General features: G+C 52.6%; 1 protein-coding gene across 1 annotated transcript in view; it reads right to left on the bottom strand.

Annotated features, from left to right (window-relative positions):
• Positions 1-26,800, bottom strand: part of SND1 (staphylococcal nuclease and tudor domain containing 1) — a 419,288-nt gene that overhangs the window by 10,455 nt on the left and 382,033 nt on the right. Inside the window, 1 exon segment of the mRNA XM_028525371.2 lies at positions 6,197-6,385. Coding sequence (XP_028381172.1) covers positions 6,197-6,385 — 189 coding nt within the window.

The following is a 26,800-nucleotide window of genomic DNA, read 5'->3' as shown; positions in this document are numbered from 1 at the left end:
TGGACCCTCCTACCCCTGAAGGGGAGGGGAAGAGTGCTCTTAAGTCCTTCTGATCCAGCAGTTGTCAAATGCTGGCAGTCATCTGAAGCAACTGGGAAGTTTACTGAAAATGCAGCCCTGACTGGTGCGGCTCAGTGGATTGAACACTGGCCTACAAACCGAAGGGTTGCTGATTCAATTCTCAGTCAAGGCACATGCCTGGGTTGCAGTCCAGATCCCCAGTAGGGGCTGTGTGGGAGGCAACCACACGCTGATGTTCCTCTCCCTTTCTTTCCATCTCTCTAAAAAAGAAATTAAAAAAAAATTGCACGTGCCTAGGTCCCACCCCAGGCCTGCTAAAGCAGGATCCAGAGACAGTAAAACAGAGCAGGCTCCTGGGTGCTTCTCACGTACCCCAGAAGAACCTTGGTGCTAGGTCCCCATCTCCCTCCCCCACACTACTCTGCAGGGGCACTGTGAACTGTCACAGGGCCATCGGCACTCCCGAGGCTCTGCAAGCCCTTGGAGGGGCGGGCTGGTTCCCGTGCAACAATGCCTCCTCTCAGCAACTTCTCTGTCCTTCTCATCTCAAGTGGGCAGCTCTGACCCCAGCTCAGAAGCTGGGCTGTTCCCCCCTACCCTTCCCTTTCCCTCCTTTCCCAGCCCGGTGCTGTCAGGGCTGCAACAGCTCCGAAGCTGATTCTATGTGACAGCGCGTCAACTCCAATCCTGCAACCAGGAGATTATTCCAGTAGTGAGGCCTGTCAGAGCGGGAGGGAGGTGGCTTTCCAGCTGAGCAGGGGCAGGGGGTAAAAGAACGCAGGGAACTGGACCACACACAGGGGCACCACGGATGAACACACACAGGGCCAACAGGTGATGAAAGCACAAGCCAGAAACGTACACACTTACTAGGTGCCAGGTGCCATTCTAAACATTCTCCCAGTATTAACTCGTGTAGTCCTTACCAAGAACCATTTGAACAGAGATTACATTACCCATTTTAAAAGGAAACTGAGGCACACAGCTCGCCAGAAGTGGTGGAGCCAGGATCTGCACACACGCAGCCTGGCTCTGGAGCTCTTCGAGGGGCTCCTGGCTCTGACTGGGCCCCTGGGGACGGAAGGCCGTGCTGAGCAGTAAGAAAGCCTGTAGGTGGGAGGTACGAACTCTCATCCTTTCACTGTGCCCTTTAGTTTGTTGTTTGACTCTGGTCAAGCCATGTGCCTTCTCCAAGCCTCCTTCCCTTCCCTTGTAAAACGGAGTGGTTTGACCGTGCGGTCACTCAGCTGACATGCAGACTCCTGGGTGGCATCAAGAAGCAGCTGAAGCAGGAGTGCTGGAGTTACTGAGCCACCTCAGGTCACAGCCACAGAGGCCACGCTCCGGCCTGTAATGTGGCACAAATGAGCGTCTTCCACTAGAAGGGGAGGCAAGGGCCCTGAGAACAAATGAGCAACAGGAACTTCCCAAGCCTGGGTTGAGGGAAGGGGTGGCTGCCGGGGAGTGGGGTCAAGGGAGATGGGAGAGATGTCTCCTAGGGCCAACTTTTTGCCACCCCCACAGAGCCGTGCCCTCTGCCTTCTGAGTGTGTGCTCATGGGCCCCTGTTCTGGGGCTGGGCTCTACCCCAAACAGCTCCTGACCCCTGTCACGTGCCCCTGACATCTGTCCCACCACGCCGGCCACCTCCCTCATTGGAAGCACCTAGGCATCTTTGCTTCAAACCCCCCCAGGCCTGGCCTCCCCAGAAGAGGCGGCAGGCAGCAGAACTTCAGTCAGATCACAGACTCCTGGCCTAATCTGTCCAGGGCCCACCTGCCCTTATGAGAAAGGGGGTCGCTAGCCTTCGGACTTTCCTATGAAAGGCCTCTCCAATCAGAGGTCATGACACAAACTCCTGGAGCACTCTGGGGGGCAGCCACAATTCCTTCCACTTCCAAGGCCTACGGCCTGTTGAGGCAGAGGCTTTCTTCCTGGGACCCCTCGCTGAAAGTTCCTCGGGGAAGTGACTCCTTAGCCAGTCACTTTCTGTCCATCTCTGAGCTCTCAGCCCCTCTGAGACCCTTGCAGCTCAGAGGATCTTGTGGCTGCCTCTGAGAGGCAGGGTTGGCTCCTGAGCGGGCCCTGGGCCTGGGAGACTTCAGGGCGCCAGTCCTAATCCCACACTGCTTCCCTCCTGTGCGGGGAGGAGGCTCCTCAGAGGAGTTGATGAGTTGGGAACAAACTGACAGGGTGATAGCGGAAACTGCTAATGCTAATGACTCAAGTAAAAAAGCCTCAGGCGACAGCCTCAGGTTTCCTCCTCCGGAGAGGGGTGGAGCTTCTCTCCTGGCAGGCTCAGGTGGCAGCAAGCTTGGGACCAGGGATGAGCGGGAAGACTGGATGGCGTACAGGAGAGCCCTAAGGGATGGTCCTCAGCTCCCTGCTCCTGAGTGGAGGGCAGCAGAGGGGCCAGTCCTAGGGCAGGTCCCACAGCTCACTGGGCAGCAGGAAGGGAACAACGAGGAGCAGTGAGGTGAGAAGACACCAGAAGCTTGCCATTACCAAAGGGGAGAAGAGGGACAGCTGCTCCTCAGATAAAAGAACCCCATTTCTAAGAGAGGGCTGGGTTGGCCCTTTGAAGACTGGAGCCTTGAAGACTCCCCATTTCCCACCAGGTACGGAGATGACCAGCTATTCCCTGGGGCTTGGCTGCCAGTGGCCCGTGGCAAGCTGGGAAATGCAGCCTGGCCAGGCAGCTTCTTGGTGGGAAGGAGTCAGTCGGCTGGGACAGGCCTGGCTGCCTATGTTCCCAACCTTAAACATGGGTTCGTTTTGCCCATGTTATGTTGACCTTCTGCAGAACTGGGGCAGGGAGGGGACAGACACATCGGCAAGGGACCTGCCAGATGGGTGCCATTTTCCCACAGCCACCTCAAGCCCTCTTACAGCTGAGATCCCTGACAAGAAGAACCCAAAGCCTTCTCCCAGCAGGAACAGCAAGTGCACACAGACACACAGAGTCAGTGCCGTATGGCTCCGCCCCCAGGTTCCTGGTGGAAGGAAAGGTGGGGAGGGAGCTCCATGGCCAAGATGCTGGGCAGGATGGGAGTCTGGGTGCTGTGAATGCTCCTGGCCTTTGGCAGAGAGGATCCTGAGTCAGGCCTGGGAAGCAGAGCCCAGGATGCTGGGAGAACCACCTGCAGGGCACCCTGGGCTGCAGCAGTGTGGACAGGCCCCCAGCTTTTCCGGTCAGGTGGGTGGCAGCTCTCCTGCTTTCAGGCCAGGGCCAGGATCGAGCTGTCCTGAGACAGGCTCCTCTGTGCCTCCTCCATGGCTTTGGCTTTAGACCCAGGTGGAAGAGGGCAAGAGAAGCACCTCCCTCCTTCCTCACCTGCTCTGTCGTGCCAGTTCCTGTCCTGCTACATTTGGTCCTCTCTACATTCTGGGGCTCCTAATCGTCCCCTGTGGCTGACTCTAGGAAAGGAGCCCACTTGGCCGGGCACGGGCTGTCTTTCCGCCTGTCCTTACACCACCCCTGGCCCTCCCTATTCTCTGCACTGCCTCCCCAGGGAGCCCCGGGCCTCTTCTCCGCAGGAGATGGGAAATGTGGACTGAGGCTCCACTGGCTGGAACCTTCCCTTTCTAAATCCTATTTAATACCACTGCTTAGGAGGCTCCGGGGGTGTAGCTGGCATAGGGCCAGGGCGCTGGAGGCCTTCAAGCCCTGCAGTGGGGAAGCCAAGCTCAATAAAAGCCAATCAATGGCCAAACCAACCCTGCCCAGGGTCCTGCTAGGACACAAGTGGTGCACAGGGAAGGGAGACAGTCTATGCAGCTGCTATCAGTGGCTCCCTCCTGGGACCGCTTATCTGCCCGGAATCTCTGAGGGAGTAGGAGGAAGATGAGGAAGAGGGAGAGGAGGAGGAGGAAACCCTGTGTCAGCATCCTGCAGAGGAAGGGGAGGGCCGGGTCAGCCTCTTCATTAAGAGAGAAGTCTGAAGTGCACAGGGAGGAATAAGGCCTGGCAGGGAGGCAGCTGAGTTTCCTGTGACTGGGGGGAGGTAGCAGCAGACCCCCTCACAGATGCACGCACACATAAGCACAGTTGCCGAAGACTTCCGCATGCTCCAGGTCTCACAGTCTGTCAGTGTAACCTTTCCTCAGTGAGCTCACAGGCAGCACCGTGACCTCTGAACCCCAGCTGTGCCTGTCTCAACAGCTAAGGCAGCTCTCGTGGGGTCACAAGTAGGGTAAGACTGGGGACCCTGGGGACACCTCGGAGATGCAGTTTACTGTCCCCCAGCTGGCCCATGAATTCTCTTATCTGAGTCCAGCCAACTCTGAGGGCTGCTGCAAAGCTCTGCCCATGCTGGTCCTGGGAACCAGCCCCACCAGGAAGAGGCAAGCCACGCTAGGTCCCCCTAGGAGCCTTGAAGAGAGAGTCCGTGCAGGAGAAGGACCCAGGAGGAAGGCAGGCTCCGCACTGAGAGTGGTGCACTGCATTTTAATTAGACTGGAATAAAAACATGCAGCCTGTGTAAGTAATTAATCACTGGTAATTACTCCTCAGCGTCATCATGTGGCACCGGTGAAAGGATGACTTGGGCTCTTTCAGGCAAATCCACTGTGGATTAAATAGCGATGCCAGGTTTAGCACGGGGCAAGGGACCCACCTGCCCACCTCAGGCCAGATTCCCTTCTCTGTCCTCTCCTGGATCCCTTTGGGGTCTCTACTCTCACAGGATCACTCGGATCTGGAGAGGTGGTTACCAGGCTCATGTGCCGAGCAGCCAGGGTGCAGGACCAGGGGGCAAAGATGCTCTCAGAATCTGGGCATCAGAGGCTGGTGCCTGCTACGGTGCCCCCCCTGGCTGCTAACTCTTCAATGAAGGCTCAGCCCTTTGTACTTGAGACCCAGCACCACATCGCCTTCACTTCCCTGCCGCAGGCGGAGGACCCGGGGGCGGCAGTCTTAAGTTCAGCTGTCACAAACAGGAAATCCAAGAGCAAGCACCTTTGCTGTAGGAGCTGAGGTTGCCTGTTTCCCCATCGCTCTAGGAAGACAGGGTTTAATGTGAGCAGAACTGGGGCAAGGAAGCACAGAAACATCCGCAGAGGCCTCATGGTGGTCCACCCCTCAAGGCATGACAGTCCCTTTCATCTGTCCAAGTTTTTTGGGCTACCTCTCCCTGGAGTCCTTCCACCTCCACTGGGGGGTTGGTCACCAGCCCCAATCCCCAGGACACGGGAAGAAAAGAGAGGTCCAGGAGGGTGGCCCTGGGCCCAGTCCCTGGGAGAAGTGGTGTATTCTCTTGGAAGAAAGGTGGCAAGAGACTGCAGGAGGAGATGGCTGCTCCAGGCTGGAGGAGAACAAGGAGCCCTCAGGGCCCCTGAGCCCCCCGCCCCTTTAGGCAGGTGTCTGGGCCTTGGCTCTGGGAAGCGAGCTGCAAGCCAGATGGCTGCCCCATGGGGAAGGAAATGTTTATTCCTGGGGAAAATTTATGGCTCAGCATGGCTGTCCCACGAAATCCTCCTCAAGCTCAGGGAAGCACTGACAAATTGGTGACTGGCTGATTTATCCCTATTATCAGGGTTGGGCTGTAAGTCAGTGGCAATAGGCTGGGGGTGGGGGGTGCTGAGCTCAGCTCCCACCACTAAACCCACTAAGGTTCCTTAATTGTCCATTTGTTTCCAAAAGCTGCATTCAGACCCACCCCCCTTGTCTCTTCAATGCAGTGTCTGCGGAGACTGATGGGCTGTAAATCTGCTGTCCTAACAGCTTTATCCGTCTCCTGGGGCTGCTTCCAAAATGGGCTTCCCTGCAGGGCAATGTGAAGGAAACTCAGATGTGGGCTGCAGGGAGGGTCAGGAGCGCTGCCCATCTCTTGCCCACAGGGACACCCCTAGTCATTTCTCTCATCGATCCAAGGTCACCTCCCAGACAGCTTTCTGCTGCAGGTCTGCCCGAGCAGGCCTGGGGCCCACCGCACGTCTGCCACAGGCTTATGGCTGAGAATGCCTAAGCTGGCAGCCTTGCACTTGGGTCTTACGTGGTTCCTGACATGGGGTCTGAGACCAACCAGGGTGACTCAGCTGGGGGACGACAGAACCACGTCTATGTGTCATTTGAAGGCAGTGGTGTTAGTGGGAGCAGTCGGGGTGAGAGAAAGTTATGAGCCAGTATGAGCTGGGGGAGCGGCAACCCCCGGCCGCCGCCCAATGCCACACCATACCTTCTCCTTCTTCTGCTTGGCGGCCTCCTCTGCAGACAGCAGGGATTTGTAGTAGGAGCTGCGCTCCGCAGTGAAGTGGACCTTGGAGAGTGCGTGCTCCACCAGCAAGACGGACAGGTTGGCACCATCGATGTGCAGCCAGCCGATGAAGTTGCCGGCCTTGTCCATGCTCTCCACTTCCACCTCCACCTGGGGGACAGAGAAAGGGGGCGTCAGCCTACATGTAGGGGTTGGCCCTGGCTGTGCAGGGGAGGAGAGCAGCACTGGGGCCCAGTGCTCACAGGCCCTGGGCAGCTGCCACCAGGTCCGTTCCACATGGCAAGAGCAACTGGAACTAGCAGAGGGAAGGGGCCGTGCTAAGCAGAAAAGCAGGAGCTTGTGAGAGCCCCTGCAACGGCAACCTGCTTAGAACCTTTCCCTTCCGTTGTGTAAGCTGGGTCTATGCTTTCTAGCCTTGCACAGTCCAGCATCATCCTTAATAGATGCATCATTGACAAAGCAACTTCAAAACTCCCCTTCCTTTCGACAGAGAGCTAATAGGGTAAACCTGGCTCCTTAGTTTAAACAAGGGAGTCCCTGTTAGCAGAGTGTGTGTGTGTAGCTGGGGGTCAGGAGTGAGATCAAAAGCAGACAGCTCTGGGTACATCCCACTCTTCTTCATTACCCTCCCCCAGATCTGCTAGGAAGAGAGGCAGACTCTGGGGAGGAAGGCCACCCCTAGGGGGAGGGGAGCCTATGTTCTTCCCAGGAGAGAATGAACTAATGCTTAACAGGTGAAAAAGTGGCTGCGTAAGAGTCAGGCGAGGAGAAGAAGGATGCGACTAGGGGCAGAAAGTGCACTAACCCCAGAAAATGTTAGGGGGTGACCCTAGCAGGAGGTTACCCCCAGGGAAGAGCAACTGCCAGAAGCCCAGACCTTGGTGTGTGCAGAGGCTGAACTCTAGAACCTTCAGGGATCCCCACAGGGCTCAAGGGCCCCCATGGAAGACCCCAGACCCCACAGCCGGCACTGACTCTGCTCCTGCAAGGCGGCCCCACCAGCTCGGTCCTTGTGGTGGCTGGTTTGCTCCAGCCTCAGGGAGGCAATGGCCCAAGAAAAATTCCTTCTTTGATTTTCTCCCAACCTCTCTCTTCCCCTGCTAAAGGGGACTGTAAAAGCCTTGCTGCCAAATGTAAAAACTTGTATTAATTTAAATGGCTTCAAGCTCGATTAAGCAATAAAATGAATGTCTAAATACCTGCGAATTCTCTGAAGCCTGGGCCAGAGCCAGTGGCAGCGGCCTAGGGCAGAGGGACGGAGGGGTGAGGGCAGGGAAAAGAGCAGCCCCCTCACCTGGTGGAACTCTGCCTCAGCAGGGAGAGATGGCAGGGGATGTGACCCCCTCGGAGTGGACAAGAAGAGGTGGCATGGGTGTGCAGGAAAGGCAGTGGGAGGAAAAGAAGGGGCAGAACCACAGTTAACCAACCCTTCAAGTGTAAGTACAAGTTCAACAATGCCTGAAGTTGGGATGTGGTGCAGAAGGGGATATGCAGAGTTTATCAGAACTAGGAAAAAAGATACGCTATGTATAGACCCAAACCCAACTTGACATTGTAGGGGGCAAACTGAGGCACAGAGAAGGGAAGTGCAGCTAGTAAGAGGCAGAGCTTCGAGCGCCTCCCTCCTTTTTTCACAGCCCATGTCAGGAGCACTCCTATCTGCCTCTGGTCGCACTTCTACCCCCGCCCTTACTTCCCACCTGGTTCACACTGCCTCCCTCCACCAGCAAGACCACGGGGCCTTGCGCCTCACTGGCAGAGCCAGGGTGGAAGTGCTTGGATGTTCTGGGCTGCGTCTACCCAACATTGCACCATGCTGTGGAAAGGTGGAAGCAGGGAGAACCCGTATCTGGTATCTGTGTCAAAACATATTTCTTCTGTCTCTAATTCTGGCAAGTAATTTATTTTGGAACCTGCATTTTGAGAAAGGCAGGTGGGCAAAATGTGCTGCCAAAATGTGGGCACCTGTGAACAGGTGCCTCAAGAGCTTACCAGCTAGTAAGGCAACTGAATTCACCAAGGTGAGTGACGGGCTTCCACAGGAGCCTTCTGCCGCCTCGCAAATGCCCGGGGCACTGGGGCACCTCTGCTGCCGGACCATGGGGCACCCCACAGTAGGAGGGCTATGGATAGAGGAAGAGGCCGCCAGGCTTGTGGCGGCCAGACTAAAACAGGGATGGGCCCAATGAGAAATAAAGACATACAAATTTCCAGTTATAAAATAAATAGGTCACGGGGATGCAGTGTACAGCATAAAAAATAGAGCCAATAATATTGTAATAACATTGTGCGGTGACAGAGGGTACCAGACTTTTAGTGGTCATCACTCCGTAAGCTATATAAATGTTAAATCACTACGCTGTACACCTGAAACTAATATAATATTGTATGTCGACTCTGTTTTACAAAAACATACATGGGAAACCCATCTCTTATCTTTCTTAATTTGTCAAGCTTTATTGAACGTGCTAGAGTCAAGACGGAGCAAGTCCCAGAGGAATTCTGGGAAGCAGCAGGAAGGCGAGAGGGGCCGTCTGCCTTGTGCTTGGGCTCACGAGGTAACAGGCAGAGGACGGTGACTGTGTGTGTGTGTGTTTTGATGCTGGCTTCCACCACTAGACCGCGGGCCTCCTTGTATTTAAGGGTTCATGAGACACCTCCTTATGCCCAGCTGAAGGCAGTGAAGCTGGTAGAGTTCCCAGGTTTGGCCTCCTGCCTTCCATGCTGTTAGTAGCCAGGAGTCCTTTTCCTAAAACTGAGGATGGCTGCCTTGCTTGAGCACAAGGCCTCCTTCCAGGTTCGAGTAGCTTGTGGTGGGCCCGTGCAGCCGTGACAAGAAGCTCGAAGGTCACCCTCAGCACTCCTTTTGGCACTGGATTGCTGGGAATGAATGTAAGAACCCCAGAGATGGGTAGCAAAGGCAACTGGGCAGGTAGACAGACTCCCTGTCATCCTATAAGGCACCTACACTCAGACCTCCTTCCACGTGGCAAACCCCAGATTTACACCCCTCTCTCTGAGGCTACAAGCCAGAGGCTGGCCTCTCAAGGGCTCACATTAGAGGGAGACCCAGTGACTGGCAGCCATACCTGGGGCCACTGCCACCTGCGGACAGTCAGGCTCTCTTGGCAGGTGAGCACTGACACCACACTTAGACGGCCCCTCCTATCCCGCAACCGATATACTAAATTGGGCTTGACAAGTTCCTGGGCCAGGTCAGCTGCAGAGAAGAAATCTCTAGCCTTGGGCCCTGTGCTGCCACTGAATCCATCTCAGGTTATGGATGGAGATAAAGCTGTCGCCAGGGGGTATCTGTTTCCCCTTTTATTACGGCTGCTGCAACCACAGTGATTTCTCAGCCAAACGAAGGCACTAGGGTAAGGTGGGCGCGCTTCAGCAGAGAGACAGGGCTGGGCAACTGGTCCTGCTGCTCCCTAGTCTCTTGGCTTCTGGCCTCTCCAGCCAAGTCCCACGCTTGTGTCTATCTTTCTGGAGACACCCCAGCCTGGATGGACACGTGGTGGTCAGTTTGAAGGTCAAAGTCTCAACTCTCCCCTAGCTCTGGGTAGGCAGAAGGCTAAACAGGGCAGGCACACCCAGGTTGGTACGTGTGTTTATCCTTCATTATGTTTCTTATGTTGACTGTCAAAAATTTGTGCTTTGCCTATATATAATGTAGGTCCATGTTTTACAGACTCAAGTTATTGATATTCTTGGCAGTCCTCCGACAATGGCATGTTAACATCAGGGAGTTCAGGCTTTGGGTGACTACCACGGACTGCCAGAGTGCCTCTGGTGTGCACATGTGTGTGCCACGGCCTTGAGGGCACCAGAGTTCTGTGTACACATGGACGTAAGCAGTGTCGGCAAGGGACGGGTGGTGGCTCTCCTCTCATTCCCCGCTTCAACACTCATACCGCATATAGAGCCGGAGCCGGAGGTGCGGAGGTGCGGCAGGGAGGAGACTACCGCACCCAAGAGAGACTGTGAGGGGGGCAGGTGGCACACGCTGAGGAAGTGCCTTGGTGGTAAGCCCGGTCAAGCCAGAAGCAAGCAGCCTGGATGCCTAATGGTCAGACCTGACCCTCAGGCTTATTTTAAGGATGCTGCCTCATGATGCACTCTTGATGGCCCAGTCATGTGCCAGCATCTCTTGCCTTTAGCTCTTGATGCTGGTGGAGTGGGTGGGATTTTGCGGTCCTGAACTAGCCCAGTGAGCTTACCTGTCCAGCATTCATACCACCTTCCTGTGAAGGCTTCCCTGACCCCTGGCCTACAGCAAACTGCTCTCTCGACACCTATGGGCTTGCCTGCCCTTTGGCATTCAGGGGACAGTATATAGCACACACTCTGAACCGAGACTGCCTGAATTTAAACCCACCTACCATCTGCACAACATCTGGTGAGTCAATTAACTTCTTTGTGCCTGTTTACTGTAAAACTGGAACTGCAACAGTACCCATCTAAAGGGATTCATTACGTGGATCCAAGGAGCAAATGTAAGTCAACACTTACAAGAGTCAGGCACTTTGACACATGAACGCTTCATCATCATCACCAATGATTACTTCCTGGTCAGGGCAGTTAATGTCCAACTATCTTCACTCTCTCTAACTAGACTGTGTGTCCTGTGGGGGACAAAACTTGTTCTGTTCTCTGCAATCATCCCCAGGGCCGGGTGTATTGGCTGGGACATAAGCTTATAGAAAAGCCTAGATCCTGGGAGTCAGACAGACTCGGGTTCAAATCCTAACTCTAGCCATTAAGTTCTGGCCAAATTATGTGATCTCTCCTAGCTGTTTCCTTAACTGTAGAAAGAAAACGGGGCCCTCTGTATCAGCTGAAGTCACGTAAACAGCTTCGTCTTCCCTTCAACTGATGCCGGCTGACAGCAGCCTAAATGGTGATATCCAGCCACTGCCCAGCTTGACTGAGCTCCCTCCACCTGAAAAAGCTTTGGGGTTCTTACACCTTGAAGGCCTCATGCCGAAAACTGAGTGGGAAGTGAGGCAAGTGGAGGTTGATGGGCAGAGCTTCTGTGTGACAGATGACTTTCTGCACAGCTGAGGGGCTAAAGAGGGGGCACTGCAGCCCAGCCAGCCATGCCCAGCGGGACACGGTCTGTCTGTGGGCCGGGGCAGCCAGTGGGTCCTGCTGCCTCCCAGTAGGACATGTCCTCCTGCTCCCAAGCACATTAATGTGCCACTAATAAAATTGTTCTGGCTTATTTACCAAATTAATACAAACGGCACAGCCTGTTAATTTGCATGTCTCCTAATTACTGAGGAAGAGCTCCCAAGCACAGGGAACACACACACCTCAATGCCCACCCAGCCGGGCTGCCGGTGGGTGAGGGAGGGGAGGGGAGAGAGGAGGAAAGAGGACAACTGGGCAGCCCCTAGCTCTCCATGGCTGGGAGCAAATGAGGGAGGAAAGGTGGCGGCAGCCATGAATTTATTCAGTTTCCTACAGTCTCTTTCTCAACAGCTGCAGTGCCCTGGGCCTGCAGAAAAATATACTCAGCCCCTGTTCCCATCGCTCCCAAACTGTTCCCTTCTTTCCCTTGTTTGGATTCTGTCCAGCTTCTCAACACAGGAACTACTTCAAACAGGCAGTGGGGGCTGAGTCATTCTGCTCAGTGAGGCACGGTCTCTGCCTGGGGTGAGGTGCAGGCCAGGAGAGGCCGAGAAGTAGAGGCAGAGGCTGATGTCCTTACAGACCCCCCTACCCTCTCAGTGGGTCCTACCCTCCCCAGCCAATCAGCCTTTGAATTCTGAGAGAGAGAGATGAGTGAGAGTGAGTGAGAGAGAGAATTACTTAGGAGTTTAGCTGTAGGACCACAGAGGACGTTCTGATTGCCCTGCGGCTTCATTTAGTTGTTTTGCCTTCCTTATTCCAGGAGCCAAGGTGATGTCTAGTGGCTCCAAATTTGGGGCAAAGCTGAAAAGTCACAGGAAGGCTTCTTGGGCAAAGGAATTTAAAGACTTGATTGGGGAGGACACACAGCAGGGGGCTGAGTTTCCGTGGTGCCTGGGTGGCCAAAAGGAGGTACAGTACAGAGGGACTTATTGGCAATAGAGGAGGGCAGGAGCCCCCACACATGTGTACCCACCTTCCCTTTGTTATGTGCCAGGACACCAGAGGGGCAGGTCCCCCAACGTGTGCACTGGCCTTGCCTCTGTGCACAGCGCCTGTGGCAGCACAGGAAATTACTTAACAACAGCCAGCCTCAGCCCCGTAGTTTGAGAGGCTGGGGAAGGCCTGGAAGACAGCTGTAGGGAATGCGCCTGCCCCCAAGGGAGGCGAGCCGCCACAGGCAGGACAGGCAATGCCAGGTAAGGTAGGCAGAAGCAGCAGCTCAGGACAGCCCTGCCCTGGGGAATCTGCAAATGAAGACTTCAGGGGTGGGGGGTGCTGGCTCCAAGTTCCTCTAGAAGGACGAGCAGAAGCGCTCAGGGCTACATCTGGGTTGGTGACAACAGGGGCCCCCCATGACAAGGTTCCTAGGCAGAAGCCTCCATCCTTCCCACATGCTGTCTGGCCAGAATCCTGCTTTAAATACCCCCAGAGCTGTCAGCAACAGCATAGCAAGAAGCCGGAAACTGGGAACAAGGTAGAAATGAGGCTTGCATGGGGAGAAGGCATTGAGGAGCAAAGAACAAGCCCGGTACTGTTACTGAACAGAGCCATGAGGGGTATGATATGGTATTAGAGAAAAGACCCCCCACTAGGTTCGCTATGCCCGGCGCCAGAGGAAAGACAAATCTCAATCCCAGAGATTTGTGAAAAGGAAAGGAAATATTTATTTAAAGCTATACAGACTTAGAGTAGTGACCTAACGTCTTCATTAAAATGTTCAAGTCCTTTAGGATACCCACAGACGCACACAGTCCTTCCTTCTCCCTCTGCCCTAATCTGGGGTACCATATCTCAGGAAAAGAAGTGTAAGTCCGTGATTCAGACTCCCAGCACCATCAGCTGTGTTGCCGCCACAATCTCCAGTTAATCCAAAACCATGTGGCACCTTCTCATGGCCCACCAGCAAGAGTCCTTTCATCCCTTGTCTTCCAGGCAAAGTCTCTCCTGCTTCCTAAGCCACGTGGCAAAAGGGAGCACCCCAAAGCCATGTGCTTCTCTCCTCACATGACTGCCAAGTCTGGGTTTAAATCCCCTTGTCAACCTTCCTCTGCACCCCCATTTCTGACTCCTCCTACAATCAGTTACACCTGCCAGCATTCCTGTATTCTTCCAGGTTTACTGGGCTGCCATCGTAAGTCTGGGCAGGGGTGGCCCCATGTCATGGAGCCAATCATCTCCAAGCTTTTGAGCAGGCGCTGTAACCAGGGGGAGCTGTCCCCAGTTACATCTTGGGTGGAAGTCACTTCCATCTCCCCATCAAAGCATGGCCACAGAGATTTAACATATCTATGCAACCAGTTAAAGGTTACAGATATGTTAAGTGGCCATGCCAGAGGGTAGCTGCAAAGCTGCTGCTATGCAGAACAGCTCTGCATGTTCCTGCTCCATGCATCCCTTCCCCCAGCTCACACCTGTGGGGGGGAAGGGGCGAGGACATCCTATACATCTTTCTAATATTTCCTGGACACCCTGAGTTCTGGACCCCATTCCAAATTACTATTTGGGGCCCCCCTCTTGGCTGCACCCTGTTACAGTACTGTTAGGTAGGATGGACAGCAAACCAAGGCAGGGAGGATGGCAGAGACCTGTCTCACCCACTAACTCAGTAGTCGTGAGCCTGGTCCAGTAAGGTTGCCAGGTGTTCCAACATCATAAGAAATACCATGCTAGCTAGCATGGGAGGAGGGGATTCCTTGAAATTCTGCGTACCATTTCCACTGTCTGGGAAAAAAACCTTTGAAACTGTGTACTCATCCTCAGGTTCAGAAGGAGAAGGTGAGGGGGTCCATGGTGCCCAAAGAAGCAGCCCATAAAACAACTCCGGTTAACTGCCTACCTCTGGTCACTATCAGTACTATGAGGGAGTCCCTAATGCTTATAGAAGGAGCCCATAAATAACTCTGGGTAACTGCTCCAACTTTAATTAAGTGTCTCATGTCACATACCTGTTTTACAAGATGAACAAATGCCTGGAACAAGATAAGAATTCAGGCTAACAACCCTCCACATATACCGACGTGTGGGTAGTGACGCGTCCCCCCACCCTGGGGGAAGCTGGCACCATCTTTACCCGTCAGTCAATATGGAACTCCCTTACCCCCGTGCCACCCAGTATGCAAGTCCCTCAGGACAAAGGACCTGATGCTCTTGCCACCCAAGCCCATGCCTTTCACCCCCGACCCTGCGCCCCGCAAGGCACGTTCTCTCCCAGGAGAACATATCACTAATAAACTCTGCAACAGACCTGCTGATCTGTAATTCTTTACCACGTCAGCAGAAGAACCGAGTTTTCCCTGTAACGGGACCAGCTCTGCCTCTCCTGGACCGAGTGTGTCACCTGCCCTCCCAGCTCAGTTTCTTCATGTGTAAATGGGTCTGCTCAGAATTTTCTAAGGTTAGGGTGGGGGCTGGGGGGCACGGGTGGTGGACCAGTGTGACTGGCAGTTGATGAGAGAAGAGCAAGTGGGGAAGCCCCACACTATAATCGCCAAGTCCTGTACAACTTGCAGAGACGTGGGGAGCGGATAGAAGAAAAAGGCACTCCAGCCTCTTCGAAACCCAAGTATCCCATCCAGAGCTTTCTGCAAGACCGCGAGTAGCGATCCAGAGCAACCAGAGTGCAACTGAGACTCCTCTCCTGCCACACAGCAGTAGCCACACCATGCAGCTGGCTCTCCCACCATCACTGATGCTGCACGACGGCTGTGATGTGCTGCCACAGTGGAGCTGCGAACTTGAAGAAACACCTCACTTTAATAAAGTAGCAGCTTAACACAGCCAATGTGTCCCCTGCACTCCTGGCCATGCGCAGGAACACCAGTGTCTTTCAGAGTTGATGAACATTAACACGAAGCAATTAATAATGTAACACCCTGGCAGCGAGCGGAGAGGCAGTGCCAAGGAAATGCCTCCTGGGTCCCTGTAGGTGTCAGCTGCCAGTGGGGAACAAGAATCTTCCCTGTGCTCCTGGGGCAGCAGGGCTCCAGTCCCCATCAGCACCTCTCCTCCTAATCCTGCATCACCTCCAGACCAGATGACTCGTAAGTCCAACCCACATAGCTGCTTGCTCTCCAGAAAACCTCTTTTCTGTCATCCATGTGCTGGCCCGAGCCAAAGCCATAGGAATGCCTGTAAATCAGGCCTGGGTTGGCAGTGGCAAGAAGGGTCAAGAAGCTCCTGGAAATTGAGGGAAAGCCCGAGCAGAGAGCCAGGTGGCTCAGGGTATCATTCTCTCCTTGAATGCCTCAGGGATGAGGGGTCGGGGACAGCTTCTGGTCCTGCCTGAGGCAGAGAAGCAGCCAAGGCCATAAGCATCCTGAGTCTGCTGGGAAACGCAAACCTGCTGACTCTGGGCCTTTGCGAGCGGTAACACAGTTTACAAACTGACGCAATCTGTTCCTTTGGTGCAGACAATGAGGAAAGCAGACTGTTCATCTTCCCAGGAAAACCAGGGGCTGGTGGCTGGAAGGAAATTTAACTCTCCCTTTCCTGAGGTTCATGCAGGGAATGTGGCTGCATCCAGGGGCCCTCATTCTGCCCCTACCCCCTGTCTAGGGTACCACTGTTGGCAGCCTTTTCCACAGGTTTCCTGAGCCCAAGGCAGACCTGCCTGGAGCACACCTGCCCAGCTCCTCCGCACATTTCCGGGCTGACGTGCAGAAGAGCAGCGCCAGCCAATAAGGGCAGTGAGGGCTGGCTTTTATCAGGTGCCTCCAGGCAGCATTCTTTACCTCAACCAGCCGCCTTCTCCCAGAGAACTTCAGGCCGTACTGCAAGTCCCCTATAGGGACTGAGCTAGGGTGACAAGGTGGTTGGCCCTTTTTTGGTCATGAGAAATCAGTGGGTATGGCCGACCTATGGAGTAACGGCATGAGGTTATCGAATCTCTGAGCTGGTCTGAAAGACCAAATGGTGTCCAAGCGGGTCAAGTTTGAATGCTGGTTTCTTCTTCGCAGGCACTTTTATCTCCCTGGTCCCATGGCCTGCTCTGAGGACAGGTGCACTCTGCTCTTTGGATTCCAACTCTCAGGTTTCTTTACCTGGACGGCTGTGGGTTTCTATGGAGAACCCACAGCCTGCCTTTAAAGAGCACTTACGCTGGCACCATGATTCCTCTCCCATCCACCACTACCCTGGCTCTAGGTGGCACCTTCTTGGGTTGCCTCAGGCACCTATTTCCATCAGTCATGAGACAGAGAACTTCCGTTACGAGCACGCCAATTCCCTTTTCCACCAGCACCTACCCCTTTCCATAGGTATCTCGCCTGTCTTAGAAAGCCAGGCTTTGACTTTGCATCCCAGCAGACATTTTTCTCTACCCAGAGTGTGCTGTCCAACTCCCTCTCACTTCTCAGTCCTAAGCGGCTGGTTGCTGCTATTGATATTCCAATGTAACGACCACTTCAAAGGTCACTTGGGACCTCTTAATTGCCATTTTAATAATTTCTTCTAAGGTTTCATTATTTTTGACCTTTTGAATGATCTGACGAAAGTTAGCACCCACCTTCCACTTTGAAACTTTTTTAGGCCTCTGTGATTCCCAATTTGACTTTTTCCTCTCCGCTCTTAGTTTCAATTGTAAATTCCTTCCCACCAACATGCCCCTTGAATATGGATATTCCCCAGGGGGCCACTTTAAGCTGTAGACAGTCCCCACATTTCACAGCTCTCCGAGTTAAATGACACCACAACATCTATTTCCAGTTCATACCTCTCTTCAGAATTCAACTCCACCCGATAAATTTTAAATATAACACGTCTACCTGCTGTCTTCACTATAAAACCTGCTATTCCAACTGCATTTCTTATTCCAGTTGGTAGCACGAGAAGCTTCGGAATCATCCTTGACTCCTTCTACACACACAGTCAATCCCCAGGTCACACCGATCTGCTTCCTAAATGCCTCTTCAATCCTTCCCCTCTTCCTGTCCTCACTGCCACTCCCTGAGCAGGGCGGGCCTTAGCTCTGCGTAACAGCGTCCTCGTGGGCACCCCTGCCACCAGCCTTGCCTCTTCCTAAAGGTCCCTTCACAATGCTGCCAAGTGTGGCTCACCACAGGCAGTTTAGCACAGTGTTAGCACAGGCCCGAAAGCCAGAGCTCCTGGGTTCAAATCCTTTTCAACTACTTACTACCCTGAGTTGGGTTTTTGATTTCTCTGGCTCTATGATTTTCCTATTTGTCAAAGGGGCATAATAATGGTAATTGCCCCAAAGGACTTACTGAAGAAAAATACGACTGATTCAAGTTAAACACTTTAGAAGAATCTGGCATACAGTAAGAGGTCAGTAAATGATGTTGTGGCTACTTTCTAAAAAATCCAAATCTGATCACCTTTCCTTTACTGAAATCTTTTCCTTGTTCTCTGCTGAAGTTCAAATTCCTCAGCACAGTACAGTATAAGGTCCTTATAACTGGGTTCTTATTGGTCTCAATTTCTCCCAGCTTGGTTCTCATCGTTGTGCTCCAGTTATGCCAAACCACCTCCAGCTCCACCCATGTGACAAACTGTCCCGGGCCTCTGTGCGTGTCACTTCCCTTGGCGAGAATGCTTCTTCCTATTTGCACACCTCCACCCAACCCTTCCATTACAATTCCGCACAGATGTGGTTCCAGCATTCTGTTACACACCTAGGTAATGCTTTCCTCCACAGCATTTGTTTATACCACTTTTAACTACACTACCGTAATAGGCATTTATTAATGGTAATAATATCTATGTGCCATTTATTACCCTATTAATGGCACAGAGCAGACAGTCAAGAGATGAAGAAAGGTGAAAAAGGTCTCAGATCCTCCAGATCACTGGCAGTAACCTTGGAGAAGGAAAGTTCCTGGGACAGAAAACTGTCTGGAGAAATCCCGTGGCACCAAAGTGACTAGAGAAGGCCTCTTTCGAGGTGTCACTGCTAAGCTGGCAGGGCTGTCCCATAGCTGCCCCTGCCAGAGCAGGCTCGCTTACAGGAACCCAAAGGGGCAGAAGCCAGCTTCAGTCAGCGTAGCCGACACTGATGGCTCAGAGGCACCCGGATGCTGTGGGCAGCAGGGGCTGCTCTGCGGCTGGCTTTGCCTGTGCTGAGTGTAACTGGTGCGAGGACGGGTTCCTCTGCTCACCCAGGCACGCGCGCAGGCAACAGCTGTGTATGTCTCCCTCCGGTCTCTGACACACCCACCCCTCCTGGCCGCCCTCCCTCAGCCAGGAAGTGGTAAAGAACACACGCAGACGTGAGACAGCTAGGGCAAGAGCTCCCAGAACAGGACAGGGCCCCAGACCTCGGTCTAGTGCTTAATCCTCCACATGGGTTAGACGTGCCGGTCAGGCCACAGTCACCTGAATGAATATCTGAGCTCAGGGCTGAGAGAGCCGTAAGTTTCCCACCGGTACTGGAGGATCCCGGGCCCTTCTAGCAGAACAGCGAAACCTTTAAGGAGAGGCAACTGCTGTTGGGTGTGAGGTGATCTGGGTTATAGACTGGGAGCCAACGCCTGGCTAAGTCACTTCAGAGTTCTCAGAACTGGGCTATGGCCACAGGGGCCACTCAAAAGCTGTCAGGATGGGACAGGCATGTCCTATGTTGGGGAAAAGGAGACAGAGAGCGCTTTCTCTTTCACTATGACCTGGGCTCTTGGCAAAAGGGACACAGATACCAATACCTGCTGCAGGCCAGAAAAAGGCATCAGAGAGAAGAACCTGAACAAATAGAAATTCTGTACTTACATCTAGACACCAGGCAATTTACATGCGTTATTAAACTAAATACAAGAAACAGCAAACAATTTTAACACACGGAAAGCCAGTCGTTCCGGAATAATGCCAGATCAACTGTATGACACAGCCGACAGCAGCAAGACGATGAAGGAGCACTCTCACCAGAGGGGGAGGAGGACTCCTCACCTCTCATCATCAGCCCCGAGTCATACCTGGGCTCCTCTTATTAAACCCGCACTCCTGCACTCATGTGCACCCTTCCTTACCCCCACCCTGCCTTCGCTTGCCAAGCAGGAAGCCTGCCATGGGCCCGCAATCCTCACTGAACTGTGCACTGTGCATGCTATGCTTGGCGCCGGGGAGGGCACCCTTTTCCGTGCATGTGAAGGCGGTGCAGTAGGCTGCCAGGAGCCCTGCTAATCTACATCCTGGAACAGGCCTCGGAGAGAGTCCCGTCCTTTCTCCTCGCTCCTCTAAGAAACTACCCTTAGGGCCAGTAGAGAGATTTGGGCATTTTGAGGGTACAGGGGCTCAGAACAGACCTTCCCAAGATGTGCTACTTTGGCATGTGAATTCTTCTGAGATGAAGGCAGTCAAGATCCTGCAGGCTCACAAGAAACTCTACTGCCCCCTTTAAAGGACTTAAACTGGGGGTCTTACCCATTACAAGAGATATCACCAGAAATAACTTCTTATGACTGATCTGTGGGACAGGGCAAACGTCTAATCACTGAACATCTACTCTTACTGTTTTGTGAATGACTTTCCTCCCCTCAGAAGCCACACGGTGTCTTACCTCATCCTTAGCTCAAATGCCACATACACCTTATCTTAACTTTCTGTCACTGAACCACATGTGTGTGTGTGGGGTCTCTGACACTCTCATGTATGTGGGATTCCTATATATATCTATGTAATTAAATTTGGTTATTTCTCTTGTTGATGTCATCTGTCTCATGCAGATTTAATTGTCAGATCACCCGAAAGAACCTAGGAGAATAGAGAAAAGCTGCTTTCTCCCCAGCAGGGGACTCTGCTCAGGCCTGATGCGCATTCCCGAACTTCTACAAACCTAGGCCAACACGGCAAGGAACATGTAACACCCTTTGAGATGATGCAGAGCCCCCGCAATAGTCTTTGAGTTCTAGCAGTGCCAGTGGCTGAGGGCTATGTACGCTCATCCTCCTGTAGCATGGGAAAACGGGATGTTTGCTCAGTATGACCTGGAGGGCCAGTAATTTCTCAGGCCAGCCATTATAAGGTCTGGGACATACAGCTGAGATAAGATACATGCAGCACACCAGAGGCCAGATCGGCCTGGCTAGTGAAGCTGTTTCCTGCCCTCTTCTGTGGGTGGAGGTTGGAAATCCTCACTGCTGATTTGTTATTACTGATGATGATTGAAGTATCATACTGCTTACATTGTCAGAGTGAAGCTCTCACATGTCAGAGTCCTCCAAACTCCCCGAGCAGGGCTGGCGTTAGTGCCCAGAGAAACGTGGGGAGCGATGGGTGTGGGCTGGCATGGGCATTTGCCCTGCACTGGGCCACGTTCCCTCTTCTTCCTCTATTATACCTACTGCCCACGGCACGGGCTCCCGATGTTCTTCGGTGGCCTAGTAACCAGCTCCTCAAAGTTCTCAAAGCCACTGGAGTAAGATCACAGACAAAAGAGGGAGAAATATTCATGGTAAGAAAGGACATTTTGTAGGATGGGTCAGCAGCTTGGTTGTCAACACACTCTGCCCATCCTCTTGACAGCAGCCAGGGTCCTATTAACCACGATTATTTCTCTCATTCCCATTTCAACCAAATGTCCCAAATGCAATTCAGCTAAACAAGGTTCCAGTAGCTAGTGGGTAGCCCCTCGGCCCTACTATCTGACAAGGCTGATTCTGTCCTGTTCTTGGCAGGCAGTAGCTGTCCTGTGTCTCTAAAATAAAGCCAGATGGCCTTACTTGTCCATCTCTACCTTCCAATTTGGTTGCAATAAACAGAAATCCATTGACACCTGCCCTCTGCTCCATGTGGGGAGAGTTCCCCCAAAGTAGGCATGTTCTGAAATGGAGATAGGAAATGAAGATGCTCAGTATCTCCGGCTAAGATTTCCCAGAAGTCATAATTAAGTCCCTTTGACTTTAAGGGAGGCACAGCGAGCCTGACCCTCGCCTCAGCCTGGCTGCCTGTTCAAGGATCTTCTGACAGAGGGTAGCTTGGCTGCAAGCACTGCTGTCAGTGCAGCTCCCCTCACGACAGACTTCCTCCTACCGTGCCGTCTGAAAAAAGCTTCGAGACTCCTGCCCCCACCCTGCTACTTGGTGTAAATACCATTTAAGCAATTTGATTTCTTTTAATGCTATTCTGAGGTGCTCTCAATTGCCCACTGCTCCCTGCGCTGCTGCCTGGAGCCAGTGGGCAGGAAAATGCAGAGTAGGGAGGGCAGAAGCTGCACAAAGGAAGGGAAAGGCCAGCCACGTTCTCTCTTTCAAGCAGGTACTCCAGGGACACCACAAGGAGGATGGGAAGAGAAGGAAGGGCTAAGAAGAGATTCTTAGCATCTTCTGTCTCCTCAAAGAGAAAGTATATGAAATGGTGCTTACACCCCTCCATTTCACCAACTTCATTTCCTTCAAGTCGCCTTCAAGGACCTCTGCCCTGGTCTAGATGATCCGCCTGGCATGTGAGCTGTCCAACCCCCTTCCTGTAGGCCTGCCAGTTCCTGAGGCGACAATCCTGCACCACGGTTGCAAAAGCCAGATAAGCAATCGCTCCTGCTCTGCCAGACGCAGAGGTGGCAGAGCTCACTCACACCCAGAGATGTGTCTCTTCATTTACCAGTAAAGGAATGCTAAGGCGTCCCCCACCCCTTCAGGGTGTTTCTGCTCAAGAGTGCAGGATGAAAACATGTGAAGCTGTTTGTAAGAGGCAACCCCATACCACTTTTTTCTTACGGGAAGCCTTCTGTGATTCTTGTTCTTAACAAAGAACTCCGTATCTTAGTGTTCATGTCCTGTCCTGAATCACCTTGTTCTCATTATTCCACTGTCTTTCAGTTATTCCCTCCAAATGAGGTTGTTTGCTGGTTTCTTGGATGCCACCCCGCGGTTCCTATAGCCTATGCACAAGCGGCAGGATTCTAGGCAGCACCGGAAGATGCTTGAAGGAGGAAGATCCTGGGCCACTGGGAGAGGCGGTGCTTGGCACGGCTCTTTTGTTTCTGGGCAGCACCTTCCACACGGCTGCATTCCTGGTGGCTATCCAGAACCTCCCTAACAGAGACAGCTTCCAAGACCAGGTGGACAGCAAAAAATGCAGGTTAAAGTTACAACAGAGTACAGCATGCCCTGCAAGGGGGGATCTTTGTGGTTTAGCCTTATGTCTCTAGGAAGATACAGCAGGGCGGAAGGACGGCCAGGGATGACCAGTGGAGCAAGAAGGCTCTGCAGTTTTCCACTTCTACATCTGAAGGAAAAGGCCAATAGTTCCTATTACAGGGAAGAGGGAAGGGAATTAACATTTATTGAGTACCTGCTGTGTGCCACACACTGAATTAGGTTCCCATACTGCATATTGCCTTAGTTAATCCTCACAACCATTTTGTGAAGTGGTTATTTTTAGTCTCATTTTATTGATAAGGAAAGGAGGCTCACAGAGATTAAAGAACTTAAGCAAGGTCATTTGGTAAGTAGAGAAGCCAGAATTTGAACATGGCCCTGCTTACTTGCAGAGACTGGCTCTTGACATTGGGAGAATCACCCCCAGATGTCGAAGAGTTCTCTGAAGCTCTGACCCGGGGAGCAGAAGGCCCATAGGAGCTCAGAGTGGGGCACGGAGGCATGCTGAGAGAGGCCAGGAAGTGGACCTGGGAGAGATACATCTTCCTGCTGGCCCAGGCTGCTCTGCTTTTGGACTAAGGGGTGATGTGTCAGTACAAAGGAAGAAAGTCATTAAGAAAGCTGAGATTTCCCTCTGCACAGATTTGCCTGAGCTGGTTTCCCCAATGATCCCACGCTGAGTACTCCAGTTAGCAGTGTTCTGGGCTCATTACCCTCTGGGACTCATTGCATCTATTCTCTGCTGGCTGCTCGGCATGAGCCCAGCCCCAGGAACTCATCACCTCTCTGCCTGCCTGGGAGAGCCACCAGCTGCAACCCCTTCTCTTGGGCGTGGTCAGGCTAGGGTACCTCCTTGCCGTGAGGTCAGATTTCACCACTCCTATTTCATTCTGCCCCTGCTGCCCCAGACTCTGCAGAAGAATGCTACAGCAAACACCCTGAGAGGGGCTCTAATTTCTGAAGTTCAAACCTCTGAAGCTACAGGGGGTACCTTTAGATTCCAGTCGTGGGAACATCAGACGCACCGAGATGACAAGAACCAGGGAAAATGGAGAGTTCCCATGCGGTGGGAGGGTGTGGCCCACAGGCTATAGAGAAGGTAGAGAACATGGCCTACCTTCCTTCCTCCCAGCCCCCCTTGTGGATCTGCCTTTTTGTATTTAAAAAAATTTTTAAAAAACCCTCACCCGAGAACATGTTTATTGATTTTAGAGAGCGAAGGGGGCAGGGGGAGAGAGAGAGAAATGTTGATGGGTTGCTTTCTGTATGTGTCCTGACCTTGGACTGAACCCGCAACCTTCTGGTGTACGGAATGATGCTCCTCCAATCAACTGAGCCACCTTGCCAGGGCAATCTGCCTTTTTAATCCTCTTACCAAAACAAAATCCTTCTGGCTTCCCCAGCTGAAAACTGAAGTTATTGTTGAAAAGCCCAGAGAATTCACCACTGTGAATATCAAGGTATTTAAAAGTCGTAACCATCCTGCAGGCCACAGATCAGGCAGTTATCCATCCTATTAGAATAACTCAACACTGCTGATGTTTATCTTATTAAACTAAATAGGTAAGAAAGCCTTTCCCCACATCACAAATACTGTGTGTGTAGTTTTCTGCTCACCTTTCTGACTACATTCATCGGCTCGTTTCCTCTGTTGAAATCGGCCTCAGAATTACAAACTGCTGAGCGACAGCAGAAGTTTTAAATTAAGCATTCATGGGCGGAGGTGAGCTTGGGAAATGATGGCAGGTCTTGAGGCAGGCAGGGAAGATTTAGTGCCTGGTGTGTGTGGGGAAAGCTGAGGCTCATCGATGAGTCTGGATCAAGTCAGGGATGGAGGAACCAGGGGGAGGAGGCGAAGAAAGAAGGCCAAGGAGAAGAAATTTAAAAGCTCTCTGATCAAAGGGCCAGACATGCTGCATGACAAGATGAAAATTATTGGTGACTTTGAACCATGGCTAATGCCCACCTCCGAGCAAGGCATAAATACCTGCTCTGCAGAAAGTGTGTGTGTGTGAGGTGGAGGCCTCGGGAGAACAGTCAGCCAGGTGCTTGTGCCTCTCCCCACTTCTCTTTGGACACCAACAGGTGCATGACTCTACCTCGTCCAGCTAGTTCTGTATTACAAGGCACTTACCCTAGGTGTGGGACAGCAGAGATTGTATTATTATAAAGGCTGGTCTTGAGGTAGCCCAGGGCAGAACTCACATCCTCTCAACCCCAGTCTGTCTTAGGACATGCAACCACCTCTCTACTCCCTTGTCCCTAGAGGGCCATGGAGAAGGCCCCGAGGCCTGTGGTCTACGGAGCACTGAACAAAGACATGTGTATGTCGCTGCTGTTGCTGCTACAACTGACTGCTGTGTGGGTCCTTCATTCAGCCCCAGAAAGGAGGCCCAGGGGACTGAAGACGACTTACTGACAGGGCCTTAATCGTGACCAGTGGTGCAGGGAAGACTGGTGGCAGGAGGTGCAGCTCTCCAGGGTCCTGCCCCCTGCACCGGCCATCCCCTTTACCTTGGTTTACTTTTATTGCTGAGCGGCTCCTGTGTGTAAGCCACAACGCTGTGACTGCTGTAGGGCAGCCTGGGGCCAGGGGCTGATTCCCACCGGCACATCCCTGGAGGGTAGTACCAGAGAATCCTTCCCATGTTTGAGAGGCTCTCTGAGGACCAGCGAAAGAGTGAGCCAGTCCCCAACTCTGGCTCCTCCCTAGTCTCCTATTCACCTAGGATCTCCATCCTCTGCCTGCTGGTTTTGCACTGCCCCTCCCCCCATTTTCTCAGCTTGCTCTGTTCTACACTCTTGCTCTTGGGCTGACCTCCTTCCTCCACCCTCCAGACATCCACTTCTGTCTTTTGATCAATTTTGTGTTCCAATCTTCTAGCTGGTGGGAGAAAAAAATACTACCTTCCAAAGCGGCTGGCCCCCTGCAACATTTCTGACACCAGTAAGTCACTCAGATCCCTGATGGAGGGCAGGCAAAAGGGACAGAATTACCTGGCACAACCTGAGGTGGGCAACAGGGTAGAGTTTACTTAAGAGTCAGCTAGCTTGGGAAATGGAAGGGCTGCAGTGGCTGAGGGTTAGAGAAGGTCTTCCTGAAGATTCAGGTGCAGGCTTGTATGGGGTAAAAGAGGTTTTCAGGAGAGGAAAGAGAAACGGCTAGCTGACTTCCTCCCAGGCACAGGGTGACAGGGCTTCTCACAGCCCCTAATGGTTTACAAACATAGAACCTTTGCCAACATTTGTTCTTGTCAATTTGAAAACCTTAAACCCTCTAATTACCTGTCTAATGAAACCTTCTAAAGAGACTCTTCTCCACCAATTGTCTGCAACACACTTATTTAATCTGGTCACACTCTAACCAAAATATAATTGCAAAATTTTAAATTAATTCCTTTTGATTTATGTGCTATTTTATAGCAATCAATTAAAAAAATTATGTGTCAATTCTGTCTGCACTAAACCAGCACTGTCCATACAGCAGCCAGATGCTCTAAATTGGAAGTTCCTCAAGGGTCGGGGCTGGTACTGGTCTCTTCACATCATTCTACTGACTGTAATTCTCTGTCCCACGGGACCCGTCAATGTAACACCAAGTCCCAGGGGGGACTAATTTTCAAGGCACAAAAGCAGGGTGGGATATATAAGAATGACATTCTAGACAGAGCCCATTGGGCTAGGCTTTGGACGGGAGATGAATTCCGTCTGATTTCTCTTGACGGGCGACCTGTGTTCGGCGAACAGCCTGGCAAGTGGCTGTCACTCTGATGCTGAGCTCTGACAGGCATCGATCAGGCTGCAGCGTGAGCAAGCAGATACACACAGGGCCTTGTCAACACACTCAGCTTGGAAGGTAGGATGGCAACGCCCCCCTCAGTGGCTGCTGCTGGAAGACTGCACCGATAGGGAAAAGGAGACAGTGCAGAGCCTCCTCAAAATACCCTTTCCTGAGTGGGAAGACAAGCTGTGGCAATGAAGGGGCGTCAGAAAGGGGAGGAGGGCCAGATCTAACCTTGACAGACAGGCTGCCAGGTTGAGAGCTTGTTCAAGGCACTGAGACAAGCAAGTCGGGGCACTAGGCGACGACTGGCATAAATGGCCTGTAATCTGTGAGCTGAGCAGAAGAAAGGGCTCTTGGCAGCTCCGGCCCTCTCTCCCTTCCCAGCAGCTTTCGGAAAGCCTGATGCTGCCCTCGGAAAGCCGGAGGGAATTACAGAACACCCCATCTGAACTAAAGGTCATCTTGGTCGCCCTCCTTCCTTACACCTCTAGGAGATGATCAGCTTCTCTCCAAATGTTCCGTAACAGGGAGCTCTCCACCCAAGAGTCCATTTCACTGTTAGAAAGCCCTCTCTCAAGTTAAAACCCACCCACTTATACT

This window comes from Phyllostomus discolor, chromosome 10 (assembly GCF_004126475.2).
Source record: "Phyllostomus discolor isolate MPI-MPIP mPhyDis1 chromosome 10, mPhyDis1.pri.v3, whole genome shotgun sequence".
In the NCBI taxonomy this organism is placed as follows: Eukaryota; Metazoa; Chordata; class Mammalia; order Chiroptera; family Phyllostomidae; genus Phyllostomus; species Phyllostomus discolor.
This window is presented reverse-complemented; position numbering and strand designations above follow the sequence as displayed.